Source organism: Canis lupus, chromosome 32 (assembly GCF_048164855.1).
Source record: "Canis lupus baileyi chromosome 32, mCanLup2.hap1, whole genome shotgun sequence".
NCBI lineage: Eukaryota > Metazoa > Chordata > Mammalia > Carnivora > Canidae > Canis > Canis lupus.
Genome location: NC_132869.1, coordinates 9,234,465 through 9,246,637, shown reverse-complemented (window position 1 = coordinate 9,246,637; position 12,173 = coordinate 9,234,465). Strand labels below are relative to the sequence as shown.

The 12,173-nt window shown below is 45.2% G+C and overlaps 1 protein-coding gene across 1 annotated transcript in view; it reads left to right on the top strand.

Annotated features, from left to right (window-relative positions):
• RASGRP1 (RAS guanyl releasing protein 1) overlaps positions 1 to 12,173 on the top strand; it is a 77,314-nt gene that overhangs the window by 55,112 nt on the left and 10,029 nt on the right. Inside the window, 10 exon segments of the mRNA XM_072808367.1 lie at positions 890 to 1,063; positions 2,083 to 2,199; positions 4,388 to 4,663; positions 6,164 to 6,216; positions 6,218 to 6,242; positions 7,574 to 7,678; positions 8,293 to 8,402; positions 9,022 to 9,166; positions 9,884 to 9,920; positions 10,860 to 11,012. Coding sequence (XP_072664468.1) covers positions 890 to 1,063; positions 2,083 to 2,199; positions 4,388 to 4,663; positions 6,164 to 6,216; positions 6,218 to 6,242; positions 7,574 to 7,678; positions 8,293 to 8,402; positions 9,022 to 9,166; positions 9,884 to 9,920; positions 10,860 to 11,012 — 1,195 coding nt within the window.

Below are 12,173 nucleotides of genomic sequence, written 5' to 3'. Positions count from 1 at the left end.
TAAGAAAACAGCGGTTCGGGGGGTGAAGAGAGATTTTCTTGGGAGGATTGTCCATTTTTCCCCTTCGCAGTGGAGCGAGAACTAGTACAGATCTTACTCAACTTACCATGGGAGTATCGGGCTCCACAGACCCATTGTAAGTCGAAAATACCACAAGTCGAAAACGCATTTAATACCTCCAACCTACCAGCATCACGCGTAGCTCAGCCTAGCCTGCCTTACACGTGTCCAGAACACTTCCATTGGCCTACAGTTGGGCTGAATCACCTGTCGCATAGCCTATTTGTAATAAAATTTTGAATATCTCTTGTAGTTTACTGAATACTGAGCTGTTTATAGGAGTACAGGGTGGCTGTAAGCGAATCAGTTGTTTATTCCTATGATATCATGTGGCTGCCTGGTAGCTGCAGTTTGCTGTTTCACACTGTGTATGGCTAGTCTGGGAAAAGGTCCAGACTCAAAATTCAAAGTATGGTTTCTTTCGAGCACATATGGCTTTTGCAACACTCTACAGTTAAAAAATCCTAAGTCAACCCATTCTAGTCAGGGACTATCTATACTAGGATTTCTCTTCTATATTGTAGTCTTTAGAATTTAGAAGGGACGGTATCATTATCTACGCAGATACAGTGTTTGGATTAACTAGGATGTGCACACGTCCACTTGTGCTAATGACTTCTGATGGAGAGAAACCATGCTGGGGGTAGAATAAGAAAGATTTCCTTCCCACCATCATCATCATCTCCAGGCTCATCAGCCAAGTGGAAGCCATGCAAGAGGAGGGCCAAGAACCTCTGTGCCCCACAGCATCAACTGAACCGAGGTGATGTGCCTCTCGGGCCTCCCGGGACACTAGAGGGGCCGTCCTGACAGGTTTCTTTTTCCCCAGTTCTCCGATTATCAGAATTACCTCGTGAATAGCTGTGTGAAGGAGAACCCCACCATGGAGCGGTCCATTGCCCTGTGTAACGGCATCTCCCAGTGGGTACAACTGATGGTTCTCAGCCGCCCCACCCCGCAGCTCCGGGCAGAAGTCTTTATCAAGTTCATCCAGGTGGCTCAGGTGAGTGACTAGATTAAGAATTTTGACCTGGGTTATGAGGTCAAGTACCCCTCTAACCCCATAGCCAGTGTGTCGGCTGGAGCTGCTTTCCTCTCCTGAACCACTGTGGAGTGTGTATGCTGTAAACTGTCCCAGATTTAGATGCCGTGGCTTTTCTGTTTCCCCCATAAGGGCAATATGGTGAGGGCCATACTGAACTATCTTGGGTTAGGATACACTTTTAGATTTGGTTAGATCTTTTAAAAATTTTTTACATATTTATTTATAATCTTTACAACCAAATGTGGGGCTCAAACCTATGACCCCAAGATATCAAGAGTCACACACACTCTTCTGAGCCAGTCAAGCACCCCAAGATCTGTTTAGATCTTTTAACATTTTCAGAAGATGCTTACCAGCCTACATTGTTTCTCCAAATGTGGCCCCCATGGCAAAGGAAAACCTGGCAGTCTCCCAGGTTTTAGGTCTTTGAGTCTAGATTGTGTTGAATGGCCAGGTTTAACATTTGAAGGCAGCCTTTCGTAAGAGGAAAACAGGTGGTATGAGCGCATAACTGGAATTCCCCAGAGAGTCTTTGTCCTTAAAGATTAAAGTCTGGTTATTCAGGATGAAGGATGTCAAATGCTATTAGCTCTACATGGTCAGGCCGGGTTTGGTACATGGCCCACCTGCTCTGATATTGACTGAAGGTTTATCCCTAAGTTCAGCCCCAGATCCCAGGAATCAGAAGAGTTGCACTTGGATCCAGAAGTCCTTGTGTTAAACAGGTACTTTGGGTGGTTTTTAGAAACCGCTGACATAGAGGACGGCCCGCAGAACTGCTGCAACAGAGGAGGGACAACTTGCTAGACTTGAGACCTGTGGTCTGAAATGAAGCCTACAGGAAAGAACAGGAAAGAACAGTCAGAAAGCTGCAGCCCCTGACCCCTAGGCCGTGGCCAGCATCAGGAAGGATCCCAGGAGAGCACGGAGGTGTGTAACACATGCACGTTGACAGCCCTCTATTTCCTATCTCACAGAAGCTCCACCAGCTACAGAACTTCAATACGCTGATGGCCGTGATAGGCGGGCTGTGTCACAGCTCCATCTCCAGGCTCAAGGAGACAAGTTCACATGTCCCTCACGAAATCAACAAGGTGAGCGCCACTGCCTCCTCTGGGCTCCTTAGCAGCAGCCCCAGGGCCAGCAGCGGGCAACCCAGAGAGCATTTCCAAGCCCTGTAACCCTTCATCAGCTAATTAGGCAAAGTGCCAGAGAGGCAGAACCAAATACCCCCTCCCCCACCCCGCCCCGCCACCCTTGAAGGCCCATAGGATGGGACTGGTCCCAGGTCTGAGAGTGACTGATTCAGTCTGGCTTCTGTCACTGTACACATCCCTACCGGTCAGCGGAAATAATGTGTGCCTCTCTCTACTCCTGTGAACATTCAGTCACTGTCTTTAATACCAATTCTCTTGCTCTAGCACCTTGTTCCAGAACGTTTTCCTAAAAGAAACAGTAGCTCAGTTGACTGTAGTTGTTTGGTGTCAAATATGTATAGTGAGTGACAGATTAGAAGCCTGCCTCCCAGATCGCTTGGAGAATGACATTCTGGACAGCTGAATTTTCCCAGAGTTTAAAATTAACTTTTCAGGTGCCATTTTGTAGCAGTGTTCTCTTGAGGAATAGTCGTCTTAAATCCCCTATGCACTTTTCTACATTCTTAACATTTTACAGAGTAGACTTTAGTCCTTTATAACACAGGGCTGTTACTCTGAATACAAACCACTAAGATATACTGAAGATATGAGTGCAGCTGTGTGTGGTCTGGATTAGCTAACAGCTGCTCTTTGAGCATTTCCACCTCACATGAGAGGACTAAGCAGCCCTGTCTTACTAACCTCAACCCCCCCCCCGTGCCCCCTACCCCCCCCCCATCCTCCTGGGCTCCATGGAGGCTCTTCTTAAGGAGACATGTCTGTGCTCCATTGCCCTGTTGTCCCAGGATATTCAAGCTGCTTTTGGTAAGTCTCAGATTCATTGTCCCCGCTGTCACCAACCACCTTTAGCTCCGGGGATGCTACCCCACTCCACCTTCCAGTTCCCTACTAGTTCTGCGGAAACTCAGTGTAACCACTGAAAAGATTGCCCGTGTCTCAGAAGTGACAGAGGGAGACAGTCATGGAGATGAACATGCCCTCGTGTTAGTTCTCTTGAAGCTGGAGCTCGCTCCTCTTCCACAGCAGTGCTTCTGTGTGGGTGGCTGCTTGACCCTCAGGGCGGTTTGCACAGCCAGTTCTTGCAAGCTCCTTCCCTACTTCACAGTCATGGTCACTGTTTGCTAAGAGGTGAGTGAGAGGGAGGCCATCTTGCCAGTTCATCAGGATTGAGGGAGGTGCGCTCCAAACCTCCAGTTCCTCCCTGGGGACAAATGGTACTTGTTAGACCACAGTCTTATTAAAAGGATGTCCAGCAGCATTTAAAATAGTTATTTTGTGCCGTGACACGACTAGTGGAGTCTCTACTTCCCGTCCTTGCCTCTGAGGAAGATGGCCATCATGAGTGGGGAAGGGGGTTCTGCGAACTGCTTGCAGACGTGGACCAGGCGTGTTTGTCAGGAACGCTGGATCCTGATGCTCCCTCTTTGGGCTGGTGAGCAACCTCGCCCCTTTCAGGGCACGGTGTGGGCTCTACTGACCCACCCCCTAGGGCCTCTGCCTCAACCTCTTCCATGCTTTCTTTTGGGAATCGGTCTGTTACCTGAATATCTGGTTCAGGATTCCGGGCTGTGAACGGAATGTCACACACTTCCTAGACTTTGGCCCATCTGAAAATCATTGTGAGAAGGCCCGCAGAGCAGAGCATAAAGAATGTGCTGTAGACTCCTGATGCCCTGCAGCAATTCCCCGCGCCTGCAGTACAGTCAGCACTTCCAACAGCACACTTCACGTGTCTCTGGAAGCATTCAGATGGCACTAGGGAGGGAAACTGCACGGCTGGAGACAGAGGTCAAAGGGACATTTACTGTTTAATGTATATTCTTGTACCTTTTTAAATTTTTATCTCAGGTTCTCATTTTTTTAGTATAAAAATGGTAAGATCACACTCAAGATTTTTCAGTTACATAGTATAATCAAGTAAAGCCTACCTTGCGTTTGTAGATACACTCTGCATTTGAAATAAGCTGGAATTTTAATTTGGGAGTCACAAACTGCAACTTTTAGATGAATCACCTCCTGCCTGGCAAATTAGGGATGGGGTGAAATCATGGGAGGAGCTGAGAGTACTGCAGACGATACTCCCTGCTTGGTGGGTACCTGTGACTGGGTCTCTTCTATTTTGTAGGTTCTGGGTGAGATGACTGAGCTGCTGTCCTCCTGTAGAAACTATGACAACTATCGGCGAGCCTATGGGGAGTGTACCCAGTTCAAGATCCCCATCCTGGGGGTGCACCTCAAGGACCTCATCTCCCTGTACGAAGCTATGCCCGACTATCTGGAAGATGGGAAGGTGAACGTCCACAAGCTGCTGGCCCTTTACAATCATATCAATGAGCTGGTCCAGCTGCAAGAGGTGGCCCCGCCCTTGGAGGCCAACAAGGACTTGGTGCATTTGCTGACGGTGAGGCTCCTACAGGAGGCAACTACTAAGGACTAGCTATATACCACAAACCACTCCCCACACTCTAGCAAATAGTACCTCAATTAATACTCATAAAAACTCTGAAGTAGATACTATTATTATCACCATTTTATGGATAGGGATTCTGAGGCACAAAGGCATAATTTCTCAGAGGACCACACATGATTAAGCAGCAGAACCTGGACTCAGACCCAGGTGGAGGGACCTGAGATTGTGCTCTTAAGCAGTATGCCCTTAGGACTTCTAGAACTGTTTCCCACCCCCCCTATGAAAGCAATCCTAAACTCACTGGGAGGAGCTAATAGCAAATCAGGATATAAAGCTTTGTAAGAGATGCAGACAGTGTATTCCCATTAAAAAAAAAAAAAAAAAAAAAGTAAGGCAGTAAGTGTAAAAAAAAAAAAAAAAATGGAGGCATTCAGGTCAAGAACAGGCAAACATTTGTGGTGCAGGAGCCCAGGATTTGCGTGTTGGGTCCAGAGTGAGATAAGATGAACTCTCTTCCATACCCACAATTCTATAGTTGATCAGCTGTTAGACCGTGGACATGTAACTCTAAATCTGTTTCCGTTTCTATAAATCAGAGAGAGTAATCTCTGGGATAGCTTGTAACTTCTCTTTCAGTTCTAAAATTAAACAGTTTTTAATCTGCATTTTTGCAGAATAAAATAATTATAGCCTCTTCTCCCTTCACATGATGATTCTGATAGAGCCCCACCGTTCACATCCTAGCCCTTTCACCAACTGGCCAGGTGACTATGGCAGGTCTTGGCCTTAGACATCACCTATAAAAAGATGCACTGATCTTAACACTTTTGAATCACAAATTATGTGGTGAAAAGTGAACATTCTTCCCAAAAAAATATACATGAGTTTTGAACCTCTTGAAGCCATCCCGACTCTAGGTTAAGAACAAGATTATTTCTAAGATCTCTCTCCTCTAGATTTTATGGTTTAAGATATATGAAATTGATTAACTCTTACTATCATTTAATAATACCTCTTATCATTTAAACTGGGGTCTGTTGTAGAAAACAAGTGAGGTTGGATCATCTGACCAGATAAGTAGGGCCTTTTGCCTAAGCTTGAAAGCTTAAATATTAAATTATATTTTAAAAGAGGACATCTTGACATTTCTCCACAATTTTACATTTTAACAAGAAGGAACTAACGCGACGGGATGAGCACTGGGTGATATGCTATATGTTGGCAAATTGAACTCCAATTTAAAAAAATTGAAAAAAAAAAAAAAAAAGGAACTAACACTTGCCCTATTGCCCTAGTGTTACATCCTCCAAACATTGTGAATTTTAAAAACAAACTACTAGAAGAGCCAACAGCAGCAGAGGAAGTACAAAGAAAAGAAAGAAAGAAAGAAAGAAAGAAAGAAAGAAAGAAAGAAAGAAGAAAGCAAGCCAGCCAGCCTGGGAAAAGCAAACAGCAGCCTAGCAAATAACCGTGTTCTGCTTTGACCTGCAGTTGTCCTTAGATCTCTACTATACCGAAGATGAGATCTACGAGCTCTCCTATGCTGGGACCAAGGAACCACAGAGCCCCAGTGAGTTGTTCATATTTTTATGCTAAAATTAGTGCATGTAACAGATACTTTACAAGCTGCTCATCAAGGTCATCATCTTAAGGAACAAAACTGTCTTCAGTGTAGTAAGTGTTATATTTCCACTATGTGCCCAACCTTGTGCTAGGAACAGAGAAAGCTTCAACATTTGTATAAGTAGTTCCTGACCATAAAGAGCCTGAAGTCTACTTGAAGGGATGAGAATATAGGAACGGTAAATGACTATGCGCACTAAGCATACCCCAGTGAGTGGTATGGTCAGTTGGTGATTTACCAAGTAGAGAAGGGAGATAGAGTTGTGAGCCACAGTGACATCGCCTTTCTATTTATTATAAAGGATCCCCGTATCAGTCGTTTCTCTTCTCTGATTTGTTGGTAAGAATATGCATACTTAGAAAAGCCCGATCATCCCATGTTCCTCTGGAATTTGACCTTATACTGAGAAGTCCTCAAAATCCTGCAGTCCTGGTGCTTCATGGCTAGACTTTGTCAGGTTGTCTGGCCCTGCCTCTCCTACAGGCAGGTAAAGATGTCAGTCTTCCTTCTGAAGGACCAGTATTGCCCTCCGTTTCCTGGCAAGCTTCCCAGCCCCCAGACATATAGTACGTAAGGGGAGAGTTAAGGTAGCTAGATTTCATTGTCTCTATGCAGAAAGATGAAGTTCTAGCTCCTGCTGTAATGAAAACTCTTCACTGAAAATATTTGGCAGGTTTAATTTTCAGGGTGTTAGAGGGCATTTCAAATGGAAAGGAAACCTTCTCTCATTTTTGGAAGAGATTTTCATTGGGCCAAGTTGCAGTTAGGAATGGATTCCAAAAAGAAAAAACAGAAAAAAGAAAAAAGAAAGAAAGAAAGAAAGGAAATGGATTCCATCTTAGCTTGTCCAGGCCTGAGACCTTTTTCCTTGTGTTGTCCCAGCTTTTAGCTATTTTTCTCTTCATCCACATCTTTACTAACCTAGTAAGTAGAGAACGGAAAGGGCATTTAATGATCCACTGAATGGAAAAGAAATTCAAATGATCCACTACTTTTCTGATAGCTTTGACAAAAGGTTTAATGCAGAGGGAATGGAGAATTTTGAGTTATCTGGAGATGACGAGAATAAATGGGAGGAGCACTGTCATCTTTGAAGCACACTTGCATTGGCCAGAATTACAGTTGTTGATTTCAGTTCCATGTGGGCTCTCAGGTCCTTGCCCCTGCTGGGAGCTGAGGGTTGCCAACAGATGTAGCCACCAGCTAGTGAGAAAGGGGGGAGTTGTACGTTGTACTGCATTCTGGTCATTGGGATTTCTCTGAATATTTCATTTTAGCCACTAACACCTTCAAAACCACCAGTCGTAGTGGATTGGGCCTCTGGAATATCTCCCAAACCTGACCCAAAGACCATTAGCAAACACGTCCAGAGGATGGTGGATGTAAGTACAGCTGTGTTTCAGCAGAGAGAAGTAGTGCACCGCCTAGCTTAGTTTTACATGCAAGGTGGTGGGTGGGGCACAGTGGCAGAAACAGAGGTGAGAAACTTGTCCCTAGTGCACACAGGGGACCACTTCTCATATTGGGCCTGTAGGACAGTTCAAGAGTTACATTTTTTGAACATACTTTGGCCTCATGTTACAGCGGGGTGGTATAATAATCGAAAAGTGAGAGCCAACCAATGATAGAACCAGGAGTCGTCGAGGACGGGAGGGAGCATTTCCAGCTGGGCTGTTAGCAGAAGCAACGGAGGCCGAGAAGAGGGAGATCATCCCCTGGGCAATGAGCTGGAGGACACAGTGGCCAGGGAGATGCTCAGTCGATGCACTTATGATTGGACCCGAAAGCCCCTGGCCCCCTGTAGACACCAGCACAGGGCACACCTGGCATGTGCCCCACTGCTTCCCTGCAGCAGCTCTGGGAGCACGGTTCTGCATTCTCTCACTCAGGCCAAGGAGAGGCTTTTAGCAGACGCTCCAGCCCTTGGTCCTTTGGCTCAAGGGAGAAATGATGGGTTTCGCTTTGGTAATCACCAAAGAAACTCCTTTCTTCACAGTCTGTCTTCAAGAACTATGATCACGACCAGGATGGATACATTTCTCAGGAAGAGTTTGAAAAGATTGCCGCCAGTTTTCCCTTTTCCTTCTGTGTGATGGACAGGGACAGGTGAGCACCTGTGTACAGGAATAGGCGGCTGCGGATGCCTGTCTGGGTTTGGTCTGGACCATGACCGACTATGAAAAACGCATGTGTTTTGAATGCCTCAGAAGTGAAGACCTCGTAAATCTGCCAGTTAACAAATAGTCAACTATCAATAGGAAAACTATGAGTGCTCCTTGCCTTGTTCTGCAGATCATGAGAAAGGATTATATACTACTTTGCATGTTTACTTTTCGGAAGGTTACATAAGCCCTACGTTGGTTCTGTGTATGAAATTGAAGGGATGGCTGGTGGGCTCCAGTTCTGTGTCACGTACTGTCTAAAGTCAGAAACCGCAACGTAAGGCACTTCTCTCCCTATATGGTTTCAATTTCTTTTTCAAGTCTTTAAATTTGCTAGGAAAACCTACTTTAGCCAAAGAACACCTCTGTCGAAATGAATACTGCCCTCTCCCCTGCTGTGACATGGTATCCATGTATCCTTATTTAAGAGCAGGGCTCCCGGAAATAATCCCTGCCACTACATACTGTCCTACCCCACAAAGATAAAAAAGGTGAATGTCAAGGCTAGAAGCCACTCTTGCTACTCAGACCCCACTCACACCTGGTCTGTCACTTGCTGACAGGGAAGGCCTCATCAGCAGAGACGAGATCACAGCCTACTTCATGAGGGCCAGCTCAATCTACTCCAAGCTGGGCCTGGGCTTTCCTCACAACTTTCAAGAGACCACCTACCTGAAACCTACTTTCTGTGACAACTGTGCTGGCTTTGTAAGTTGTTCTTTGAATGTATCAGGTTGAACTTGGGGAGGGGTATTCGACAGTTTAAAGGATTAAGCCAGGCACAGACCTCACAACCTTTACCAACCATCCCAGCTTATAGCCTAAGTAAACGCCCAGAATAACCGCATTCTCAAATGCATGGTTTTTACCTGAACTCATCTTTACCATATCTCCCGGATTTGGATTTATTTCTGCCTCCATTGTATAAGGTCTGGGGACAAATGGTAAGAAAGGTTGAATTGGGGATATATTTTTTTAAGTAATTATATTCATATGTTAGAGAAAAGAACGATGAGACATCCCTGCTCTTTCCCCTTCAAAAGGAACTGCTTTTAAGAAGCCCCATGATTCTGCCCACCTCTGTCCCTCCCAGTCCCTGACCCCAGGGTTCTGTATACTTGTTCTTTAGTTTGGAATCCTGAGAAACCTGTCTGTTCTTCGATTCATCTACTTCAGGCCTCAGGAAGGTCTCCGAAGTCCATGCTAGTGAGCTTCTTGAGAACATTTGACTTTGATCAGCACAAACTCTTCCTGTTTGCAGTTTAAGGTCAGGAGAGTCATGATGGGGAAGATTAACGAGGTTTCCTTCCCACTTGAGGAAGAGAGCACAACAAGGGGAAATAAGGAATGGGTGTCACGTCTAGCCTCCCAGTAGACAGATGACTGACAATTGTACATTCTAACCATCTCTTGTCTGTCTCATAGCTCTGGGGAGTGATCAAACAAGGATATCGATGTAAAGGTAAGGCTCAGCTTTGTTGATTGTGTTGTTTTCCCTGGTCTTAGAGGAAACATTTTTTATCCATAGTAGTTGTCCATTGAATCCACTTCTCAGCACAGTTCACAGCTTCATCCCCAAACTGGCTTTCCTAGAGCACCCATGGAGAGTGACTGCCACCACAGAGAAGAGGAATGCCTGGGTGACCAGTTATGAAGCTCCCCTTTGCGAGGTCCTCTCTCTGTGTGGGTTGTCCTGGAAATAGTGGTGGTGGGTAGGGAGGCTGTTTTCATATGGTCATAAAAAGGTGGGTCCCCAAAGAAAGGCACTTTGGAACAGAAGTATTTACCAATGGCCCTCACCACCTTTCCTTTTCTCAGTCGATTCCTTGGGACGTAACTGTCCTTCCTTAGAACTAGAAAAATTCAGGAGTGAAGGAGAGGAGACTTTTACCACAAGGAAGACAGACAAAAGAGCTGCAAGCGTCCAGGGGATCTCCTTATTTTTTTTTTAATTTTTATTTATGATAGTCACAGAGAGAGAGAGAGAGAGAGGCAGAGACATAGGCAGAGGGAGAAGCAGGCTCCATGCACCGGGAGCCCGATGTGGGATTCGATCCCGGGTCTCCAGGATCGCGCCCTGGGCCAAAGGCAGGCGCCAAACCGCTGCGCCACCCAGGCAGGGGATCTCCTTAAAGTAGGCAGTGTATGCAGGATGACTCAGACACCACTTCTCTCCAAGACAGTAGATGCTGCTTCTGATTCCGAGATTCATGATGAGGGTTTCAACGAGATGGTGAGACCCAGAGGTGACCAAATGAGAAGGCTACTAGCTTTGTTAGGAACAGGAGGTGTCCTAGCTCCTAGAACAGGCATATATATCAAGAGAGCACTGCACAAATGTGGTTTTGAGACTCTGGAGAAGAAAGCGAAAGACTTCCTGATCAGGGTGTCTTGTCCACAGACTGCGGGATGAACTGCCACAAACAGTGCAAAGATCTGGTTGTGTTTGAGTGCAAGAAGCGAGCCAAGAACCCAGCAGCTCCCACAGAGAACAGCGCTGCTGGAGGGCCAGCATCCAGTCTTTGCTCATTGGGAGCCAAAGACCTGCTCCATGGTAAGTAGGCACAGAGAACATTCCTCTTGGAAAGTGAAGTGGGAAGGATAAAGTTTTCAGGGAGGAAAGATGACCTTTGTCCTTCCCCCTTTTAGTAAAAACCACCACAGACTAGTCACAAAAAATACAAATTTTCATGGGAGAAAGGTGGCAGAGAGCAGTGTGAAGGTCTGGTTGGAAAATGGGATGCACGCATACACACACACAAACTCATAATACTCCAACAAAAAATATTGTGATATTTAAGTTAACAGTATAGTTATAATTTTGAGCTTTATTTGGATAAATACTTATGTTCCTCTGGGTAAAGGTTAAACTAGGATCCTTATAATGTATCTGGTATTAAACTGTTGATTCAAATTATAAATGCTGACTCTACCAACCTAATGTCTTGGCTACAAAGTTCAGTGATTAAAAATATGTAACATTTTAATAGAAATGCACACTTTTTAAACATCATTTCATTTCCCCCAAATCCTGGAAGGTAACTAACAGAATCTAAAATCTGTACTTATTAAATAAATGTGTTTCTTTGCAAAGCAATAAATTTAGATGATGTATCATCTATCCTACAGCCTAGCAATCATCTCACATATATCCACTCTTTACTCTTCCAGGAAATTACTCCTAATGCCTAATATCTAGGCTGGGTTCTAGGCAAGGGTGGTGGTTGATTTCCAACTGGTGTCACACAAGGGCAATACATTTTGAGGCACACATCCACAAAGCTAGAACTCCCCTCACAGTTAAGCTATGGCCATTGTGCAAATGGGTCCCAAAGAAAATTCCTACCACCACCTGCAATACGACCAAAACTTGAATGCTGAGGGCTAGCTACCACATCCCAGGGTCCACAGAAAATATTTATGGACCATTTCTCTCTAGTGAAGCAGGGGCTGGCCTCAACTATCTGCAGACACTGAAATCATTTGGCAGCTTTTGTGCAAGTAGAAAATGCTCTTTCCTAGGATAGATGCAGCCTAGCAACAGTGGCTTCACCAGTAAAGCCCCTTTACCCCCTAAAGAGGGTGCCTGAAAAGGAATCCACTTTGGGCCTATGGAACTCCTATAACCCTAAGAAAGGTTTTACTTGGAACTAATGTGTCAATCGGGAGTTTCTGCTTTTCTGAGATACAGTATTAATATGTCATGTATCTTTCT